The sequence below is a fragment of the Theobroma cacao genome, chromosome 2, assembly GCF_053813885.1.
Source record: "Theobroma cacao isolate CCN51 chromosome 2, ASM5381388v1, whole genome shotgun sequence".
NCBI lineage: Eukaryota > Viridiplantae > Streptophyta > Magnoliopsida > Malvales > Malvaceae > Theobroma > Theobroma cacao.
Window position 1 is genome coordinate 50,385,623 of NC_142640.1, and position 23,654 is coordinate 50,409,276.

Sequence of the window (23,654 nt, forward strand, 5' to 3'; positions counted from 1 at the left end):
AAAATATATATATATATATATAGCTAGATTATGTGCAAGGAGTAAAGGCTAACTTAGACATATTTAACTTAATTTAGATTATTAGCATGTTTTTTTAAATAATTATAGGTATTAGATTTCTATTTGTAACTGATTTCGGGTTTCTTTAAAATATTTAATTTGATAAAAAATTTGCATATTCGAGTATTCAAAATTAACTTATGTCCGATTTATTATCATATGGTCGTAAATGTTCAAGTCAATTTTATGAATATTCATTAACTTTATATATATTTCTCACTTTTTTAATCAAATTTCAGTTTGTTAAATTGTATCAAATATAATCATTTTATGAATTATGTTTAATTAAATAATGAAATGATTATTCCGTAACTATTTAAACAATCATGTCAATTAAAATGTTTGATCACTTAATTAGGACGAATTAAAGTTTTGGCGAAGATCTTTGAAATTTAATATAAATTGAAAGAAATTGGAATATAAATCCAACTTAGTTTGGAAGGTATTATTATATTAATATTGGAGACCTCAAATTTGCATTACTGCATTTTAAACTACATCAATGGAAGTGCCTCTAAGCATGGAATGAAGATTCAAACCTCAGTTTTTCTGGGTTTTTTTTGCTTGGTTGCATGGAAAAGGATGAACAGACTTTAAAGCTCATCTCCTCTCCATGAAGAAACCCCAATTAAGGAACAGGAAATCATCAACAATGAAAAGGGAAAAAACCAAAAAGTACCACCTAGTCTGGAGAAGATCTTGATCATCAACCTTATGCCCCCATTTTCCAGGTTATGGCGAAGTTCTTTCCAACAGGTAAATCCAAACCTGCAACCTCTACCTTCAAAGTCGTCTTCTTGTCTTCTTCAAGGTCTTGCAGGTGCTTCTGTTCCAGTGAGCTGAGCTCTACATTGGAAGTACCGGGGGCAACTGGACTTCCATTGATTTCGAGAGCAGATGTGTTTACACTTCCTCCCAATCCCAACACGGTAATCTTCTCAATTTTCCAGCCCTTCTCTAAAGCAAATTTGCCCTCCTGAACTTCTGACCAGACCTTCACGGTACCCTGGTTCATGGTTGCGTATAATTCGACATACGTTGAATACCCGTTTCCGAGTTTCATTTCTGGAAGTTCATCGTTGTCGAGATAAATGGTTCCTTTGGCTTGTCCTTCGGTCGCCCCCGCAGGGAAGGTCACTATGAGACTGAATGGCGTCATTCTAGCTTCCTTAGAGATCATCCCACCTTGCTGCATTGGTAATATGGTATTCTGATACAAATGTACATTAACCTCATTCAAAGGTGCATCGAGGGTAAAGTACTGTCCCTTTGACACAATGGTTTGTGTCATATCAAACATACCGTACCAAGAACCTGGGGGGAAGAGTGCTTTAACCTCTGTTTTGCCCTGCTCAAGCACTGGAGACACCATGAGACTGTTTCCTAGCAAGAATTGGGTGCTCAGCCCGTAGCACTCTTTGTAAGTAGGGAACGAGAAGAAAAGGGGCCTGGCTATTGGTGCTCCACTTATATGAGCCTCATAGGTCAGCGTGTAGAGGTAAGGGAGAAGTTTATACCTCATACCTAGAGCATTTCGAGCAGATTTGGCTACAGTGTCCCATTGATACAGCTCCTGTCTCGGGGAGTAGTAATTTGCATGATCTCTAGAGAAGGGGTAAAAAGCACCAACTTCGATCCAACGGTTACACAGCTCTTCTGTTGGAGCAGGATAGAACCCACATATATCTGAACCAACCATTGGAACCCCAAATATACCAAAATTCAGCATAGTAGATATTGAATACTTCAAATCTTCCCAAGTGCCCTTGTTATCACCTGTCCAGTGCGCAGCATACTTTCCTGAACCAACATATGTAGAGCGTGACAATATAAACGGTCGTTTGCCCTCAAGCCCTTGGAGAGCCTTGTGAGTTGCAATGGATTGAGAAAAGCCATAAAGACTATGAGCATCATATTCTAAAACACCATTGTAGTGAACTGCACTAGTGGCAATAGTTTTGAACCCTATTGGCACCTGCAACCCTGAAGCATTTATCTTGTATGGTGGATCATCCCATCTTGTATTTGTTATGTTCTTGCAGTCCAAGCAACAGATCCAACCAGGTCCAGTCCCACTGGGACACTGCTTGCCCTTTGGAATTTCACACTTCCCACTACAGAAATTTGAAGCTTCATTCATGTCAATCCAGAGCCCATCAACAGGGACAAGTTCATGAAAGCGTCTAATTTCATCGCCCCACCATGCAACTGTTTTAGGGTTGAGGAAGTCCGGGAAATTAACAGCCCCAGGCCAAACCTGGGCCAAGTAAGGCTCACCCTCATACTTTATAAAAACATCATTGGTAATGCCTCTTTGATAAACACCATAACTAGAATTAACAGCAATTCCAGGATCAATAATGACAATGTATTTCATGCCTATGTTATGTATTTTTTCAAGGAATGCCAGAAGCTTTGGACGAGGGTAGTTGTTGGGGTTGAGGGTGAAATCCTTATGGCCATCCATATGATCATCGTCATTCCAGATCACATCAAGCGGGATCTTAGCCTTCTTGTAGTTCTCAACAACATCTTCGACTACAGAGAGGTTATGGTATCCCCATCGACATTGGTGAAACCCTGTACATCAAATACATACAAACAAAATTATGAATATATTTTATTCATCTCGACTAAAACTAAAAAAGGCCTTCAAGCACCTCCTGTTTAATTATCAGAATTAGCAACAGTACAGTAGGAGAAGAAAATACTTGAGGAGTTAGTTTAATTATCTCTAAAGTGACGGTACAAGCATCAATTAACATGAAAATGAAAATCTAATGACCGAATATATTTGTTGTTATCTTGTCTCTTTAACTTAGTCCCATTTTCACAAAATGAAGAAACAAGTTCATATCATGTGTTGGGGTAATAATTTGCAGCAAAAGATTGTAATGGCATGAGGATTCAGGAAATTTCTAACGACATCTAAGCGACACGACTGCAAAGGATTTTCCGTAACTCAAGTACAGATGTTACCATTTTACCTATAATTCATGACAAGCAGTGGCAACTCCACATGCTAGTGCCAACATACGAACACATTAATCAATTTTATCTTGTGATATTTATCACTTTGGAAGCTGTGTGATAGTACATGAGAAAGCAACTGTCACTAACAAGCCTCAGAGTCACATGAGAGTCTTACTCTTTAGTATTCACACATGGTGCCTTTGCTAAGGTAAAAGGAGCAGAAGTAGTAGTTTTTTACTTTGATCATGCATCTACCAACACAAAAGGTGCTATAATATGAAGGCAGCACATACTAGTTCACTTTAGTTACCCCACATGCTAAGAACTCTAAACAGAGCTTTGGACCATGTGTCATAAACAAATGCTTGAGGGTGCACACATCTACGGTTAGAATCAAGTTAGGGCCTACTAAGCAATTATCACAACATTGTGATAACGATGTGAGAGTGGCCATCCCATTTCCACCTCATGTAGGGAAGATGATATTTAGGAGGAGACAGGTCAAGACTGAGAAAGGGAGTGTCTTCATGGGGATTCAACAAGTTGCCTTCTACTAATTGGATTAGCAGGTCAAAGATATTCCGTTTCTAAAATGAAATATCTAACAGTAAAATAAAATGAGTACAGTGAACTTAATGGCATGATGTTATCGCCTATGACCTAAAAAACGCCAAAAGTCATTTTATCATCAATCAAAGAAAAAAGATTTTGTAGATCTAAAAGGTTGCTTCTGGAGAATTAATATGCCAAGACATAGATAGATGGAGCTTTAAACAAAGACAATAAAGTAAAACAGATATGGGACCAATCCACCTACCCATATTAAAATGGGAACAAAATATCTCCATCCTAATCACGCAAACAGCTGATTAAGAGATCATTATCAGTAATCTACATTTGCCAACAAGACATAAATCGGACGGCACTATATCCCCTAGATCTTACCCATCCCTATATGATCATACACCGGCAGATTGCCTATTATGATACGAAATTATGCAGCATAAGGTTTTATAATGCAACATCTATCATCAAAATCTAACCTTTTGCTTTTCAATAAAGAATAAAGGATATAGTCATATCACCAAATATTTTATTAGTCAATTCCATTGGTTTTAGCTTCAGTCCTTTGCCTATTTAGTCTTTGTAAAAAGAACAGATTCGAGATCGCCATAGTGACATAGGACTGCAAGTGGCACCTAATTCCATCAATTTCCTTAGGATCACATTTAGTAGCAAGTTAAACCCAACACAAAACCCAAAGTGAAGAACATAAAATAAACACTAAAACAAAATGCAGAAACATGAACCACAATGCCAGAAAACAGACTTGAGAAAGTGGAAGGCATACCTAGAGACCAGTAAGGCATGGGAGCAGGCCTGCCGATGAAAGAGGTGTACTGATCAACAACGCCAAGGGGAGTGGGTCCAGCAAAGAAGTAAAAGTCGAAAACACCACCAATAACCTTGTAAGTCAATGAAGTCCCTGTGTAAAACACATCCATGCCATTGCTGTTCAGCAAGAGAACAGCATGTGCAAAAGGCTCACCACCCACATTCCTCAAGTCCATGACAACAGGGTGGGACCCGTACAAATCAGTGTTCAGATTGATAGCCGACACATCGGTTGTGTACAATGTGTAAGGGTCATTTCGATACAGCTTGATTCCATGAGGTTGAGTGTTCTCCCCAAGTCCATACAGTGAAGCATCTTTGGGCAACTGAGTTGAAATCTCCAAGTACTGGTCTTTGAACACCAATTCTCCAAATGAGGCTGATCCACCTGAGCTGGAGTTGAAAAGGGTCTGCCCATTTGATTTCCTTTTCACTGCAAAGCTAAAAGGGTCAGCTGTGTAGCAGAATATGAGCTCGGACCCCGACAGCTCTGAGACTGTTATAGGGTTCTTTCTTGATCTTCCAATCGTTTGTTTCGATGAAGGTGGTTGCTCTCTTGGTAAAAGATTGTATGGAACTTCCCATCTCTGCTTCTCTGCATCTGTTATGTATACCCTCAAACGATCTTGAGTCTCATGCCTGTAAAAGAACCCCAAAAAAAAAAAACAAATTTTGATTAAGAAACAGTTGGTTTTAACAGTGAGAAACATAAAGAGGAATGTACACGCAAAACAGGCAAACATTAACAATGACTACTGATTTCAACTCACTTGACATAGAGCTGTAAGAGAGGAATATCAGGGCCATAAATTTTGTTCTTTTGCTTGACCTGAAGGTGACCCAGAAAGCCACCATCAGGGGTCTCTTCAATGGCGATCAAACGGTAGCCTTTGCCAATCTTAGTAGGCGTGGAAGACGAAGAAGAGTACCCTCCAGAGAAACATGATATCAAAACGAGAAGAACATAGAGGGAACTCAAAGAAAGCAATGAACTTGGAGAGGACATTGCTTACAGGAAGCGGGAGAGGAGCAGAGTGAATTGAGTTTCGGAACAGCAAAGAGTGTTAAAAAGGACTCAAGTCATTGGATGCGGCATGAGAGAGGGTGGTCTTAGACACGTGATGATGATGGTCTGTGGGCCCAAAGTCCCCCGTTCCCGTTTGATAATCTTTTTTCATACATAGAGTGGTCCTACTTCCATACTGGCTTCCATTCACATAATATCTTTGGGTGTATCTTTCTCTGTATGCAATGGTACCACCCCAAGAAATGACTTTTTGCAAGATTATCAGCTCTCGGTAAGTATCAGATAAAGGTAGAAAATTTATGATAGAAGTTGGATGAGGTAGAATCCAATGCAAATCCAATCCATAAACAGATGGAATCCTAGCTTGTTCAGTTCAGATTCAGTTTCCATAAAAAAAACATGAGTGACCAAAAATTTTATAGGAAAGATCTCAAGACTTAAAAACCCATGATTCTCGGGGCTTCAAGGCTTAACTCCCCACCCCCAAGTTCCAGCAAATACAAAGAAAGTTTTAAGGTCGTTTTTTTTACTGCCTTTTCCATGGCAAAAGAAAAGGGGGAAGCAGCACTTTTCAGCCTATTTTCTTTAGCTTTCTCAAGTAAAAAAAAAAAGTGAATGAACAGTTGTATACCAGTTGTGACAACACTTTAAAAGGTTATTATGCCCTAACAAACCAATGTTAACAGAGGTTTAAACAGGTAACTTAGTTTATAGATATAGTAAAATTAAAGTAAATAATTATCCATGCATTGATATATATATATATATTGAAAAATATCCATGAAAAATTAAATTAATAAGTAAGACTAACGAGTAATCTTATTAATGATTTTTGCTTTATGAGTATTCAAATGATTATGGAATAAGAATAAGATCAAGTACTAGTAGTCGGTATGAGGTTGTTTATTTACATTTTCGACAACATAAATATTTATTAATATGCTACATGTAGCATATTTTTAGGATGATTATGATGTCAAAATGTCATTTAAAATTTTAACATTTATCATAAATTTTCTTTTTTTTTTTATCATTTTTCTATGTTTATCTATATATTTTTATCTATCCATATATCTTTCGGTATTCGTACCCATATCTAATTTCTTGTATAGGAAGTTCTTCAATAAGATTTTATGATGAACAAAATTATAAGTAAGAAGTCAAGAGTTGCAGATTTGAAATCCCTATTCTCTTGCCAACAAGATCATTTCAGAATAATATTCGGAGGATTTTACGATTAATTAATATATATATTTCAGAATAATATTCGGTGGCAATAATTATTAAAATATTCGATAATTTGACTATCTATTTGTCCGATCACGCACTGTCAATAAATAATTTTTTTCTATTAATTAAGGTATGGCTGAATCAGGGGAACAAGGATGCAAGAGTTTTGTCTTGAAGAAACCTTGGAAAAGATCAAACAATGGCGGTGGTCCCAAATTTTCCAAATAAAAATTGATTGAAATTGTTCTTTAATTATTCATGGGCATAGAAAAATTAATACTAGTTTGTATATATTTCCCTTGATGGAAAAAAGGACAGAAGACGGAGGAGAGAAAGAATTCCGAAACGTGATTGTGTCTGATCATACCGAAGTCTCGTGACCCTCCATTAATAATTAATGTCATTTTCTTCCTCTAAGTTAGTCTATATATATACACACACATATATATATCTTTAATTGATAAAAAAATATATATAATTTCTTTTGTCTTTTGACCCCATATATATATATTTTTATGTCATATATATTTCCTCCGTTTTTTTTTTTAATTTTCATGAAAATTAAAAAAGGATAAAAAAATAATAACACTATTGTTATTTTGTTGCTTAAGCAGGATTGAAATTATTGGTAATTATTAGTTAATATAGTAAGATATTGGTTAATGGATTATGTTAAACAGTTTTAGATTAGAATTTCAATAAATAATAATTTGTGTTACTTATTAATCAGAATCATAAATTACATATTTTAAAATTCGAGCTCAAGGAAAGAGCCAATGCTCCCATTGAAATATGTAGGTTGTCCCAAGCAAACTAATTGAGATTAGAATCTCAATAAATGGTAATTGCTTTGTATTAATCTCGATTATTATTTTGAAACAACTCGAGTTGATTCTAAACTCTAAACTCTAACTGTTGAAAAATCTAAAATATATAACATATTTCATATATATCCAAAACTCTTGTACACGACGTCGGTTCTTGATAAATTAATTAATACTAATCAGATGGAATAATTCAAGATTTGATTCATTATTATTTTATTTAAGTTGATCCAATTATGTGCCAAGATTATATTATGCTTATAAAGCGTTATTCCCACATATATATGCTTGTAAATTTTAATATATGTCATGTCAGCGAGAATCAAGCATACAATGCAAAGCATAGGATATTAGCTTAATTGAAATTAACTAAGATGCTTGAACGTGGCGACAAATATCTTCTTTGGATTATGGGCTGTTAATCCTGCATTTAACGAGCAAAACTGTCTTTTGAAGCGATTATCCGTACAAATAAAAATTATATTAACCTAAACTAATAAAGTTTATAGCAAGACACGAATTATAGGGAATAGTGTCTGACAAAATGAATATTTAAATTCTATTATATTTTAAATATAAAAACAAATTAATTAAATTATTCGATCATACGTATAACATAACGGTTTTTTTTTTTTCTGGGTTGTTCAAGTGAACAATTTCACGTATAACATAACGGTTATATAACGGTTTATGAAGTTTAAACCGTATTGAACGTGTATCAAATCTTCGTGAACATAAACATAGACGTAACGGCTCTGATCAGTAGCTTGTTGTAAGGGCTATGCATGCCAATGTATTCGCAAGAGGTTCAGGTATGATGTGATGTTTTTTTTAATCAAAACGCAAATCACGCTGTGTGGACCGCTCCTTAAGGATTTGGATACGAGACCGTCTGACTATCGGAGGCCAGATCTTCTTTACAAGACTAATGCTATAAGTTTGGAATCATCTCCAGCCCAGACCATAGTTATGGGTCTTGTAATATTCACCAGTCCACACTGGTCAAGATCCAGCCACATCGCCCGACTGCTTCAGGTGTCTTCCACGTTAGATTAGTAAACATTACCTTAGATCGAACAGATAATCTGTTCTCAACTAATTTAATATGGAATTAGGGCAAGTGTTATTCCCTATTTAGTTAACCCTTTTGTTATATACTCATTATGTGAAATTCACAATTTAAAAAAAAAAACGTAAAATTCACAACTTGATAAATCAATTATCAAAATACGTAAAAATATAAACAAATATAAATATAAAATTCATGTCACGTGATAAGTTTTGCATGATATTAAAATGATGATATAAAAAAATTAAGTAAAAAATATTCTGAATATATTAATATAATATGATCAATCTAGGTTAAGTGTTCATATATGTATATATAATTCCTAATAATTAGTAAGCAAGATTAATATGAAGAAATTGAAGAAACCAATTGCTATATATTGCAAGTTGACGTTGTTAGTGCATGGTTTTGTCAGTTTGTGGAGAGGCAAACAGAGCGTATGTATACGTGCTAGCTCTAACTTCAATTAATTCTTCTATACAACTCGATCAAATACAGCTTTCTGCATACGATCTCTCCACTCCACAGATGGCTAGAAGATATCTTTCTTGTTCTATGCAAGGAAATTGAATGGATGTCGGTGATCCAAGCCGTTTGCCTTGGTTTCCTTTCAAATCTCGTTTAGACACTATCATTTATGCCTTTGCCTCTCTTTCTCGGCAATGATCATGCCATATCCCCTCCTCTTTCCTGTCGCTGTGAAGTGGCAAAATCAACGTTTTATCTTAGGTAAACTCATGCGTTTTTTGTCATTCATGCTGGTTGTTGGATGGTGGAAAATGGGTAGGGAATGGACCATATTTCAGACCAGAATCAGCCCAAGATTACGTTTTGGGGGGCGCCGCAACTGTGGCCACATTTCAACAGCACCACCGCAGCTAGAAGTGCTAAACTGGGCGACCTGACAAGGGGATTGGCCCGTTTAGTTTTGTCAGGATTCATCAGAACAGGGCACCTCGATCTTCATCTCCATCAAAATGATCCCCCTTGCTGACCGAAAGGGCATGGGTGAAAGCAACAGTGGGCCACGAATTGGTTCCATTGCGACCCTCAGCATTTACTTTTTCCCAACAGAAATGAAACTTGGACATGGGTTTTTGGTCCCATTCGGATCAATCACTCTTGTATGTGCTCATAGGGTCCCATAGTTTGAAAAGTAATGACAATCCCTCCCCTCCCAATCTCCATTAACAGAAGGAAAACATAGAGTAATGGGTTCATTGGGCTTGCCTATCACTAACAAGTAGTTGAATATGAAGCCTGAAGTTCATCCCTTGAGCCTGCCGACGATGGTATTTTGTCAATGAATTTGATAGTAATACTTAGCGCGGATTTAACATCTAATTGTTAAAGGAACGTGTCACACATCATAGACAGAATGTCTTCTCGTATTGAGCAAAGGATTGGACAAAATATCAAAGGATCTTTGATGAATTTCACTTTATTCGCATGACTCGATGAAACATCACAATAGGGTAAATCCCAACAAAGCACCATATATGCTTTGATGGATACTACTCCTTTATTTCGGTAGACATGGAATGGCCCCGAAGAAAAGGTTACTTGTTCCTTTCCTATTAAATGGAAATAATTAAGGAGGCTTCAAATCAATTTTTAAGTTTGAAAAACATACATTTATATTGAGTCGATTATATTATGCTCATGATAACATAATCGGTAAGATTTAACCAACTTTAACAAAATTCGTTTTACTCAAACAACTTAGTCAGAAGTGACAAACACACAAACATAAATAAAATATTATCATGATTTTTTTTTGTTTAATAAACAATATAATATATGTTATTCTTGATTTTTTCTTTTTGTCTTGTTTTGTAAAAAGAAAAATACAACGAAAGCATCTAACTTGTTCAATTTCTTGAATTTGAAGTTGTGCAGTTAATATTAATGCCAATAAGATATAGTAATATTTTAAAATTCAAAATCAATTGTTGTCCGTTGAATTAAAATGAATTATTGATTGACTCAACTTTTTATATTATTATTTTCTTTTCCAGTGCTCTAACTAAATAAATTCATGCCAATTTACTTTTAATATTGCTTGCTATCCTTAATTGCTTAAAATTACAAATATGGTGAGTATTAATCAATTCCAATCATATAAATATATAGAAATCAATAGAATATAATTCTTTTGATATGATAATTCCATTTCGATTTTAATAAATTATTTGATTCAATTTATTTATTCATTAATTTGAATTTTGATATCTAAAATTCACAACTGAATCGCTGGAAAAATCGATTATTAATGATATATTAGTAAAAAAAACTATCGATTATTATTAATGTTATAACATTTTAATTAATGTAAATTTCGTAATTTTAAGATCCGTTGGATCAAATCGATCGAATGCTCTAGTCAGCGAAACGGGCCCCTTCAACCATCACCGCCCACTCCACAAAGTCACATCACACCTATCAACATGTCGCCACACTCCTGTCGTCATCTACCGTTTAACATGACGTCACTTCGACCGTCGTACATAATAGCTTCGAACTCCCTTCAATTCTACAACTTGTGTCCCCGAAAATATTCATCACCCCCACTCAAATCCCGCCATGTCATCAAAATGCAACTCCCGGCTTGTCACTTTAACATCCGCTCTGCCCTTCTATATAAGTCATATGACAACTGCCACCCGAATGTTTGCCTTCTGTTTTTTTTTCTATGACAAAACTGAAAAGTCGAGAAGAGGACGACGGTGACAGGTGTCGGACGGGGAAGGAGATGGAGGGGGAGAAGCGAAAGTCGGAGTTCAACGATGCCGTTTTGAAAGCGTCTCAGAAGAGGGCGAGATGGGATGAAAACGGAGAGGAGGAGACGACGACGGTGACGGACGAGGAGGTGGAGGAATTCTTCGCGATCCTCAAGCGTATACACGTGGCGGTAAATTATTTCAAGAATGTTAACGGCGACTTGCGCAGCTTGACGGAGCTGGAAAAGGCGGAGTCGCTGAATTGGGGGCGGAACGCTGAAGTTGACGGCGGTGAAAAGGAGGAGAATGTGGGCTTGGACTTGAATGCAGATCCGGGTACAGGTTCAGACCCGTTTTAATTAGTCATTTCCTTATGATAATGGTTGTTATGTCCGGATCTACGATGAAGGATGGATCTTATCTCGGTCCTTCTAATTTTTAATGCTATTTAATAATAAATTTATGCAGAAATTATTGTATAGCCTTTTTTGCTATTTTTTACCTTTCTTTTAAACTCATTTAATACATATGGATCGCCCTTCCAACTGCTTCATTGTTTCATTCTAAATATTAGTTTTTCATACTCTAAATATTTATTCATTTTTAACTTTTTAAAAGATTGAAAATAAAAAAAGTTGAGTTTGATTTATTTTTATGTTAAAAAAATTATACTATAAAAAAATAAAAGAATTAAATGTTTATAATTAGAGAAAAAATATTTTGAGATATTTTTTAAAAAAATGAATAAAAAATAGACAGCGAATTTTTTTTATCAAAAAATAAATTTCTTTATTAATGAGTCATTGAGCTATATGATGTTTACAAACAATGAAATGAAATAAAGCTCAATAAAAGTAGTGGTTGCACCCCTAACTACAACTGTGGCTTATACTTGTAGTATAGAAAAAGAAAATAAAATGAAATTATTACATTAATGGAGTAAAGTCTACTAGACAGTCTCCATGAGAAATTTAATTCCTTCAATAAAAGAAGAAGGAAATGCACGTGACATCCTAGGTCGTATTAATTCTATTCAAGTCGTTAGACCACTGCATGCTTGCCACCTTGTGTACGAGTTTAAGATCTTGATCATGATTTTTTATCAGAAGACATATCAACGTATTCCAATTGTCGTTTTTAACATGTTTTCGACGAGGAAGATGCTTGGCTTACCTCATTAGTAACCCTAATTTTGTTTTCTAATTGAAAGTGAAATATTTTTCGAGAAAAAGAAATTCTTTAGTTTCAAAGTTTTGATTTTAAAGATAAAAGAGTCATAAATAAAATTAAGGATGTGATTTTTAATTTGTGGTGAGGTCTCTCGAAATTTTTTCTCGAGTACTTGAAGATAAAATAAAATTGCTCGAAACCGTTTTTTCCAAGTGCTTTGACAAAATTAAGTTAATTTTTTAAAATGACAAATTAATAAAATTAAAATTGATATGTGGTTTATATCAATTCAATACTTTTAGGTGGGTGATTTAATTTTATCGAGAAAAACGAGATAAAAGAATTGAAAGAATTTTACCTAAGTTTTGTTCTAAAGCTAATAGTGTTAAACTGTGCACTGCCCGGCCATTACAGTGATTCGTGCCGATTATTACGATTGAAAAAGAAAGGAAGATGTTATTTTTCAAACAACGAATTAAATTTATGTAGAAAGTAAACAGCTCCACGTATTGAATGACAATGGCGCCAACTAGATGACCTTCTTCAATGGCTTTAGTTGACTAACTTAATTTCAACAACATAAGAATTCTGAGGCTATCTTATGGAACATTACTTGTAGTGTATATAGTTCTTTCATATATCATTAGTAAAGTATACAAGAAAAATAATATACATATATATGTAAAGAATTACATGTCAAATATTTTTTTTTGGGTATTCACTTAAGAATATCTTTTCCAAAAGTGGCATATGCTGCTTAAAATGACGTGCACATGATATTCTTTAGTAAAAGACTATAGAATAGTTTTCTCTGTGCTGACTACAGGGTTCTGCAATTACATGCCAAATATTAAGCGACAATTATATTTTGCTTACATGAAATTTTATTTTTTTATTGCATTAGCATCATATTTCTTGACGAAGTAAGACGGTGTGAGGTATATTTAGTGGTAGCATAAACTGAATGTAAGTGTTTGTTTTGATTATCGTATTCGGTTTAAAATTCTTGCATTTTGTTCTATCTTTATAATCGATTAATATTCTGTATTATATCGATATATTAGTATAATATTATTTATTTGATATTAAAAAAATGCTTCTTTGTTTGAGAAAAAAATAATAGCAATGTTTTAAAAAATAAAATAAAGGAAAGAATTAGTGGCACATTGACCAAAAGACGGGGCAAGAATTTTGTGGTTAGTCTATTCAAAAACCAAATTAATATTAGAAGAATGGGATTCCCACAGCGGCTGCTCCACGTTTCTAATGTCATCCGTCGTCGTTCTGATGACGCAAGCTCATTACAACACCCCATCCGTCACGTCCCAGGAAGAAATTGCTCTATAAATATAATGCAGAAGCTGGATTACTTAATTCTCATCATCGTCCACCATACGTCGACGGTTTTTTTTTCATGGATTCGGAGAAGAGGAAGCGGGGGGATGACGGCGAGGCGGAGGGAAAGAGAGCCGAGGAAGGGGAGGCGAAGGTGACGGAGGAGGCGGAGGTGGAGGAATTCTTCGCAATTCTGAAAAGAATACACGTGGCGGTTAAGTATTTCGAGAAGGCTAACGGCGGGGGACGTACGTTGAGCGGTGAAGGTGAATGGAGGCCGAGTTTTCTGTTGGAGGATTTCGGGGAAGATCACGACGTTAAGAATGAAGGAAAGCGGGAGGATTCGGAAGAGGATTCGGGTTTGGATCTTAATTTGGAGCCTGCTTCCTAAGCTTCTTAATTAACCTGCCACTGATTGGTCTGTCCTTTGTATCTTCTTTGCTTTTAAAGAAGAAAAATTTGTAATTGTAATCTTTGAAACCATAACATGCAAATAATTATTTTAACCCTTTTTTTCATTTGTCCTTTGCTTTTTAAGAAGAAAATTTTAATTGAAATGGGATTTGATGCAATTAATTATTGATAGATAACAATGTTTAATAAAATTATTAAAAGTATATAAAAATCATTATTGATTAAAAAATAATATTATTAACAATTAACGAAATTTCTTTTATTTTAAAAAATCGATTAAATACTCGAACATTTTTTGATTCAATAATTAAACTGATTAAAATCGAAATAGAAAAAAAAAACATGATGCATGAATCATACTAGGTAGGAAATCAGGGAAGGGTTCCTCATTACTCTTTAACAAACATCATTCAACCCAAGCAACTTGAGTAATCTCGGGATTCGATCCTCATGCAACTTTCAAAGTTTTTTTTTTTTCTTTTCTCGAGGTTATAGATTCATTTTACCGACTTTCCTTATTTACATAATCAAAACTTTGAAGAAAAATGTTAATGTCGAGTTTCGAATAAGTAGAGATGGAAAAGTTTATATGTGACCTAAATAAATTCCTTTTACAACACATGAGTCAATATTTTGTAAAAAATTAAAAAAAAAATTTATCTTATATAATTTTGAATTGTCAGATTATTCACAAATAGAATCAAATGATAAATAAATATAAGCACTTGAGCATTTAATTTTTTGATTAGTGCATGATATCTTAGTCTAAATAGTAAAATTTGAATCCTCTTTTTTACAATTACAAAATTAAATAAATATAAATTAAAATTGTTAAATATTTAAATTATGAATCACTTTAATCATTTTATTTAAAAGCAAGATGGAATATGCTTGAATTCCTTTGAGCAAAAGTGGTTCGCCCCTTTGGTTTTAGCCATACTTGGGAAAGGGAACGCAAATGGGCATATAGTCCACTAGGATTGCTTCGGCCCAAATTTTCCTTTTTCTAACTTTTCTCCTGTTGTATTTTTGAGCCGTCCCGTGAAAATTTGTGTGAGTAAAAGAATTTTTTTTTTTTGTGTTTTTAACTTTATTAATATTTATCGTCATGTGTATTGTCAATTTTATTTATTTATTTTTAAATAATAATTATATATTAAATACAAATATTTTTAAATAATAACATTAATCATCTCTGAATAAAAGACGATTCATGTTTTAATTGTACAAAATTGAAATTTTATAATATTAATCAGTAAATTATTTAAAACTATTAGAATTAAGAAAAACATCTTTCTAATGAAAGCCATACTTATGATAAAATTATACTTTTAATGGAAATCATTTGATGCAATTAGAATTTTATATTTATTTACAAATTGGATAAATTTTGTTAATACTGATAATAAAAAATATTTAAAATTATAATTAGACATATAAATAAAGAAATATAACCATTTTCGCCAATGAAATTTTTTTTTTAAGTTCCTACTTTTTCTATATTACAAATTGTAAATAAATTAATTAATATTGATATAGGTGAGGTCTAAAAGAAGCATCTAAAGCTAGAGGATAATGCATAATAAATCCAATTATAGATACATGTACTCATTAATTAAAACAATTAGTTGATATAAGAGTATACCGCAAAACAAAATAACAAAGTGCTGTATTTGTGGACAAAAACCAAATCATTTAGATAAAAACAAACTAAGCTAAAAGATCCCTATGTCAATATGGATAGAAACAAATAAAGTTGGAAAGGCTTGTTTTTATACAAATAATTATGTAACACAATAATGAAAAGCTTATTATGCCCAGACAAAATCCTCAATTGAAAAACATATTAACAAAAATTTGAATTCAATTCCAATTTATTTACGATACAAGTATAGGATTAGACATATTGTTAAATATTTTATCGAGTTATATTATCTATGTTTGAATTGAGGATAATACTTTATTGATTTAAGTGTATTTGATTTTATCTGATATTTTCTTTTTAAATTATTCCTTTTGAATATAATTGCATTAGAATATCATATGCAGAGAAAATACTGAGTTGGTGGAGCGATTCCTCGAATATTTTTCTTATGAATATTGATTTTCAACTTTCGTATGAATAAGAAATTACCACAACTTCTCGAGCGAAAACCCTAACCAATGAGACGAATCCGCCCGCCGACAAATACCCTAGTTTGTCCCGTTGAAAAAGCATGAATCATGAACCATGTTGATTAGTTCTAATCAAATATTCCAATTTGTCCCCACGGGAAGAATAAGAATAAATAAATAAAACCAATAAACAACCTTAGCAGTGATTGATTCCAAATTTTCTAGAACTATTTCCAAATCATGTTGTCTCCTTGGGCAGCCGTAAGCAAAAGATCAAACTAAGAAATTTGCAAATTGCTAAACAAATTTGACATTTAGTCACTAAACTTTTGACTAAGCCCCATATGACATAACCCTTTCCCACACTATTAAATAATAACAATAATAATAAACTAATAGTAAAAACAAACGGTAATAGATAACCGGATTGCGCCGTAGAAAATATACTATTCTCGACGAAATTAATTCCGTTAAGACACCTAAGTAAGGTTTCCCATAGCAAACATATTTTTAAAGAGTTAAATTAAAGAACTAAACTTTTACCGACAAAGTTGAAGTTGAAGTCACAGCTAATTTCAGCTTTGGGTTAGGACAAATCTATAAGCTGTCTTAACTTTTGTCTATTATAAAAGTTGGGATGGAGCATGCGGTGGAGGGCTAAAGAGATTTGATGCTTTGGTGGTGGCAGGCATACTCCTCTTTTTCTATTCCAAAGCAAGTGGGTAGTGGTAGCCATCGTAATGGAGTTGATTGAGGGGTTAGGCCATCTGCCTCTTTTCACATTTATTTTCTTTTCGTTTTTTTAGTGGTGCATAGGTTTCACATTTTATTTTTATTTTTATTTTGTCACAACCGGCTTTGACGAAGACATTAGTCTTTTTCACACGTTTCTTACGAAAAAAAGATGAGGGGGAAAGGGAGAGAAATTAGCCCAAGTTGTCATTTGATATTATTTAATTATTGTTTCGAGTTTGTATCTAATAGTATTTATGAATTAAAAAAAAAAATTCATGTGATATTATTTAAAAATAAGGATACAAATTATTTTAAGATAAAATATTTAAAAAATTATTTAAATATTTTTAATAAATTTTTATAGTTTTATTTTAAATCAAATAAATTTTTATTCAAAATATCATTTGTTATTTTACATTCACATGATAATATTGACATGACACAAAAAATGAAAAGTATAACATGATCATATTATTGTGTTAAATTAGTATATCACGTCATTATTAATTACGTTATGCCAACATGTTATAACAATATCATATGATATATAATGACGTGTTACTTCATTAAATGAGATTAATAATGATTATTAATTTGGAACTTATGTGACATAGTGCCATTTTTTTTCTAACATATGGAAAATGATGATATTCGATTTAAAATATGCAAAAAAAAAAATCAAATATGATGGAGAAAAGTAGTTTGGTACTAAAAAGTCTAAAAGGAAATTTCTCAACAATCTGAAATACCTATTGGCCAGCTACTTGAAAATCATTGGGTCAAGGCCATTAGCCATCTAAACCAAAAAAGAGAAGACTATGGGCGAAGATGGGTGGAAATTGCTATCCGATTTGGAAATTTCCTGGATTCAAAAATCGTGAAACGGCAAAACAATTCATGGGTCCACTCCAATACCTTATCTTAGGAACTTGTTTTTCCAAGTTGGATTGTGATTCCGAATTCCTTGAAAGCTAAGCATATCATGAAGAAAATGTGGATTGAATGGACCTTTTTGCTAGTCAATCTTCCCCCACTTTAACATGTCTCTTACATGTACAAAAATGTCAAAGATATATTCCCATAAAAGAGATGAATTGGAATATTTTATATATATAAAGCAATAAAATGATTTCATCCAATGTCTTATTGTGGAAAAAAGACTTTCTAATAGTAAAGATAGGCAATATACATTAAAAATCATTATTAGACTTGAGATTGTCCATTCAAATATAATGAGAATATCTTGTGGCATTTGGACAAAATTCGGATTTTGAATTAATTATTCTTTAAATAAATATACGTTAGCAAGATCGACGTCATTGAACCAATTTCATTTAAAGTATCTAATGTGAAATCATGTGATTGGTGTGTACGATTTGAATATGCCACTAGGTTTGAGTGCATACCATTGAATGTGCATTATGGAATAATTTTTTTTATTTTTTATTTTTTTACCAATAATAAATCAAAGTTTCTATATGCGTTTTTGTACACTTTTTTATTTCTTTTTGTGGTAATTATGGAAAAAATTTAGATTTTTCTATCTTGTTCAATATGGAAATGCGTGAACCTTATTTATTATTATTCAATGAACAAAAAAAATTTAATAACAAATTTAAGGATTTTATTTTATTATTTAAAATTTTGAATTTGATCTATTCGTCAATGTAATTTTCTTTATATATATACACGAAAAAATTCGAGTTCAAATTAGATTTCGAGTTTTTTTTAACGACAATTAATAATCGAATTCACATATTAAATATTAATTTCTAATTGATTTCAAATAAAATTTACATAATTAAATTTGCAAATTGTTAGTTGTGGGAAAACATTATTGTAATTAAACCCTTTTTTTTTCTAATGAGGAAGCTTTTACTCATAAACAATACAACAAGACTTTATGGATATAAAAGAACAATTTCTTTACCTTGTTGGCAGTCAAAAAATAAAAGGAAAAGAAAAAAAAAAAGCTGAACTCATTAAATCACTGGTGTTGTAGTAAAGAAGTTGGGGCCTCTGCCTTTAAAGCTTTCATCAAACTTTTTAATTTTTATTAAATAAACTAAAACAGTACTTCTTCTATTAATATGATAGACAGGGTAAACCATTTCGACTAATATCAAAATAAATAAATAAATAAACCAGCCAGACACAGCTTGACACCAAATCCAACGGCCTCAATAAATAAAGGACTGACCAATCTGTACATTTACTTGGCCCCAAAATGCGCTCTTGGATCTATCATCTCCACCGTTCATTTTTTTTCCCGCTAACAAATCCCACCAAAATATCCACCGTACTTTTGTCATTGTTCTCATTTAATTCCCCCTGACTATAACCGCCCGTTGGATTCTTTTTCCAATGTATGGTATTTTTTCCTTTTATTGAATTTTTATATTTTTTTGACGTTTCTTAATTTAAGTATATTGTAAAAAATAATTATTTATACTAAGTAATTTTAAAATAAATATTTATTTTAAAATTTAAAATGATATTACAGTACATGGACTATCTCATTATATAACCATTTCGTATCACTAACTCATATTATTTAAGATGTATTAAAATGATGATAAAAATACATCCTATATTAGTGTAGAGTATTTCAAATATACAAATATATAAGAATCACTTTATTTGTTATTAATTTATTCTTAATCCAATTTCACGTCAAACATTTTAAGCTAAATAAGCAAGATATTTCAAACCACGCCAAGTAGAAAATTTTGAAAGAATTATAAACCTTATTGTTGTTTAATTATCAAATTAGTAGAATGATAATTTTGTGATAAAATTATATTAAATCAGATCTAATCCATATCCGTTAATTTCATGGTCAATTATGAAAAAGTTTATGAATTAGTTGAGAAGATCAAATACTTAAAAATAGAGATAATGTTAATCTTATAAAGTTGTTTTTTTTAAAATAACAATTCAAGAAAAATGTCTTTAAATTAAAGTTTTGATTCGTTTCCGTATGTGAAAGAATCATGGCCGTAGGATTTGCATCAAATTGTCAATTTTAATCAGCGATGATCACAAGGCGGGTAACCCCCACTTATTGAATGCTTGGATACCGTCAGATCTACCAGACAGGACCACGAGAGCCCTCGTGATTGGTGAATAACCACGACACAGTACATGAACGACACACAACAACCAGAACCATCCTTTTGTATCATGTGATTGCTTTTTCAGAATCCCCCACCACTTGCACAACACGTGGGCCCCACTTTGGAAAACGTATCAATCTTTCTGGATACCCCCCGTACTTTTTTTTTAAATTTTAAATCAAATTAATAAACCAAAAAAATGAAATAATAGGAGAAAATCATGAAAGTGACACGTGGAAGAAAACGTGCAAGGAAGGGCAAGTTGGAAAGAACGGGGATGAAGGTTTTGATTTTTTCGAGGAGCGGCTTTCGAACAAGTAGCAGCTGACACGGCAGCCAACTTGACCGTGAAATCAGCGGCAAAGGCTGACGTTGGAGCCTGTCGCTTGACTTTTCTCGACTGCATCCACATTTTTGCTTCGTTTTGCTTCTGGAAACGTGTCGGCTAAAGCTGGCTAAAGCGACTTAGTTGTGTTGGAGGCGTGGACGTTGGTGAAACGGTAGGGTCCACGTAATTTGGAATGAAAATTAGATTTTTTAAATAATATTTTTTCGTACGATGTGAAATTAAATGCAACAAGTTTAATCCATTATCATGTCAATTTGTCCCTTAGTGTCCCCATAATTTCATATCAATGTCTGACATATCGATATTTTTTATAGTGAATTTGCATGAAATTATTATCTACCAAATTATCTTAAATAGTAAACATAATGGTTAAATTGAACAAAATAGTATAATATATAAACTTCTTGTGTAGTTGTTCAACTTGACGAATCTGTTTCATGATCTGTGTAATTGCTCAACTGGACAAATCTATTTCATGATGGGAATGGCAAGTGGATCTCCTGTTTTGGATTTGGAATTTCACGTGGCTTGCGGCTTCGGGTTTGTTTTCATGTATTTTCAGTGCAATTTTCTTTATGGGGTCCCTCGCCTTTCGGTTCACCAATATCTCACCCATTGTTTTTTTCTTATGGAAACATGAAACAAATGCAGCAAAGGGAGTTGGTTGTGGGGCTATTTTATATTTGTTTTCGGGTAAAGTGATGTGATCACCTCATTCATTTTCCATTGATCTCATCTTGTTCCTTAAAAAAGGACAAAGGTTTCCTTTGGCAAATAAAGAAGACAAATTTAGGACATTGAAATTAATATCATACCTGTCGAATAATAATCTCCAACCATTGCTAATTCAATTTTGCAAAATAAAGACAATTTCCCATTTTTAGTCTTAAAAGTTCTAGAAGAAAAATTGGTAAGAAGTTATCCATAAAAAAGTACAAAGTCAAATTACATAATTAATAAATAAACGAATTATTGATTCATTTGCTAGATTAATAAAAAAGGGTTTAAATTTAAATACATTTAAAATAAAAAATTAATATAGAAAAAATTAAATTCAAATTCATTTTTAGACAAAAATGTAATGTGAAATCTTTAGTTTCCCTTTTCAAAGAGGTTGTACAGATGAAATTATGTTTACTTTCATTTCACACCAAGGGAGTATTAATTTTGAAATTCTCGTCATTATTATTATCATCATCACCACCAATTAACCAAATATATATTAGATTGTAAATGGTAACTAATGATATTTAAAGAAAATAATTATAGTTACAATATTGAACATATTTTTAACAATATTATAAATTGAAGATAATTAAAAATTTTAAATTGATTTATAACAGTACAATTAAAATTAAAGATTTCCACCTCAACATTCCTATCAAATGGGGACAGCTTAATTACTCTTGAAAGAGCTTCCCAAAATCTAATCAAAAATCTAAAATCCAAAATCCAATTTGAAAGCATCCAACCAACTGGCTCTTCGTCACCGCTTTCCCACCAAACCAACGAATCCTCTTTCTGTGCCCAACCGGCAACAGCTGAATTCAGCCGAGCCACGCCAACCAAGAAAGAGCCAACCCCTCAAGCAGGCCAGGCCGTGATTGACTAAGCTACTGGGTCCCATCTGACCGGACTTCACCAAAGAATTCAAATCCCATTTAATTTTTTAAACCCCCCCAAAAAAAGAAAGGCGGGGGCAAGAGCTCCGTGAGGACCTAAGAATTATCTTCCCCACGCGCCTGCGTCTCCATCCTTACTCACTCTCTTTCTGCTCTCTCTCTTTCTCTCTCCACTTTCTCTCTCTACTTTGGTCTCGCTATATAAACTCTTGTCCCCCCACCCCTCCTCTCTCATCACCAGGAGCAAGCTCATTCGCGTCTGTTCAATTTAGGAAAATCGCTCGACTAGAAAAAGAGGAGCAGCTCGTTTTGTTTATTATTATCATGGAAGAGTTAAACAGCAAGAAGCGAGTTAGAGATGACTCGGCCGAGTCGGAGCTAGACTCGCCTGAGGTCAAGAGGCTTAGAGATGATTTGTTAGATTTTCTCGATGATTCGGATTCTGTGCCTGTTAATCAAGACCTCGCTTCCGTAATGAAGAGTTTCGAAGAGGAGATATCCGCGGCGGCATCGACCGCGACGGTACCGGTGCCGCTGGTTGATCTGACATCGGATTCCGGCGAGTCTCAACCGGATCTCGGTTACCTTTTGGAGGCTTCCGATGATGAGCTTGGTTTGCCTCCTCCTGCAGCTACTACGACTGGTAGTGAGGAGTTGAGCAGCGAGGTGACTGAGCTGGCTCTTGTCGACTCTGACTCTTCGTCGGGCATCGGTGAGCTCTGGAGGTTTGAGGATCAGATCCCTAACTATGAATCGTTCGAGTTTGGAATCGGAGACCATTTGAATGGAGACCACGTGACGTATTGCGGATTGTACGAGTATTCCGACGTCGATGTCTATTATGATTCCTCCGAGTATGCTGGCTCGTTATGGCGGCCGGAAACTCTGTCGGCGGAGTAAAAATCATTAAGTAAAACTAAAAAAAAAAAAAACTAAACCAAGCGAAACCAAATATACATAGGTTTCAAATTGGAACACCGAGGCATAGCCAGATCTGTAAATCTTTTTATCCTTTTTTTTGTATTTTCTTTTAGTAATTTTTTTATTAAAAGGAGTCAAAGATATTAGGTAGGATTAGAAATTTGAAATGAAAAATGAAAAATCCTTCTCCTCCATGACACCAAGTGACAAATTCGATTCTTTCCTCGTTTCCCTGACCTTTTCGCACGAATCTGTTCTTCCTAGATCTGAGTCAGATTTACACTCTGCAAATGTAAACGCCCTGATGTTGCCCGCCGATTAACATCGGTCGGTGCAAGAAAAACCTTCGTCGGCCATTCCGGTAGTGGTTTTTTCCTGTTCAGACGGCAAGTTTCTTTTTTATTGTTAGAATTGTTTTATTACTCTCTGTTTCTCAATTGTTTTTCTCTTTGTTCTTTTGTTGCCAAAACGCAAGCCGAGATAGGGTCGCCGTCTCGAGGGCCGGCACGGCAGTCAGCACGTAGTAATCGTGGAATGGGGCGGCGAGTTTAGGGAAATAAGCAAATTGCAAGCCTGGAA

The 23,654-nt window shown here is 33.6% G+C and overlaps 3 protein-coding genes across 3 annotated transcripts; 2 read left to right on the forward strand and 1 right to left on the reverse strand.

The window, feature by feature from the left end:
* Positions 1–472: 472 nt before the first annotated feature.
* Positions 473–5,478, reverse strand: XYL1 (alpha-xylosidase 1). Its single transcript, XM_007046182.3, has 3 exons — positions 5,199–5,478; positions 4,385–5,067; positions 473–2,640 (listed from the first exon to the last, which is right to left on the reverse strand). The coding sequence occupies exons 1-3, from the start codon at positions 5,432–5,434 to the stop codon at positions 773–775; spliced, it is 2,787 nt and encodes a 928-aa protein (XP_007046244.3). The 5' UTR covers positions 5,435–5,478; the 3' UTR covers positions 473–772.
* Positions 5,479–11,230: 5,752 nt separating this feature from the next.
* Positions 11,231–11,779, forward strand: NIMIN-2 (NIM1-interacting 2). Its single transcript, XM_007046183.3, has one exon. It carries the CDS (start codon positions 11,271–11,273, stop codon positions 11,655–11,657), a length of 387 nt encoding a protein of 128 aa, XP_007046245.3. The 5' UTR covers positions 11,231–11,270; the 3' UTR covers positions 11,658–11,779.
* Positions 11,780–22,374: 10,595 nt separating this feature from the next.
* Positions 22,375–23,269, forward strand: LOC18610497 (uncharacterized). The gene has a single exon (XM_007046185.3). The coding sequence runs from the start codon at positions 22,479–22,481 to the stop codon at positions 23,052–23,054; it is 576 nt and encodes a 191-aa protein (XP_007046247.3). The 5' UTR covers positions 22,375–22,478; the 3' UTR covers positions 23,055–23,269.
* The last annotated feature ends 385 nt before the right edge of the window (positions 23,270–23,654 follow it).

Coding starts and splice junctions, on each gene's coding strand:
- XYL1 (XM_007046182.3), bottom strand. CDS start 5,434: ATGTCCTCTCCAAGTTCATTGCTTTCTTTGAGTTCCCTCTATGTTCTT. Junction 5,068..5,198: donor CTCTTACAGCTCTATGTCAA/GTGAGTTGAAAT, acceptor GTTCTTTTACAG/GCATGAGACTCAAGATCGTT. Junction 2,641..4,384: donor CATGCCTTACTGGTCTCTAG/GTATGCCTTCCA, acceptor TTTGATGTACAG/GGTTTCACCAATGTCGATGG.
- LOC18610497 (XM_007046185.3), top strand. CDS start 22,479: ATGGAAGAGTTAAACAGCAAGAAGCGAGTTAGAGATGACTCGGCCGAG.
- NIMIN-2 (XM_007046183.3), top strand. CDS start 11,271: ATGACAAAACTGAAAAGTCGAGAAGAGGACGACGGTGACAGGTGTCGG.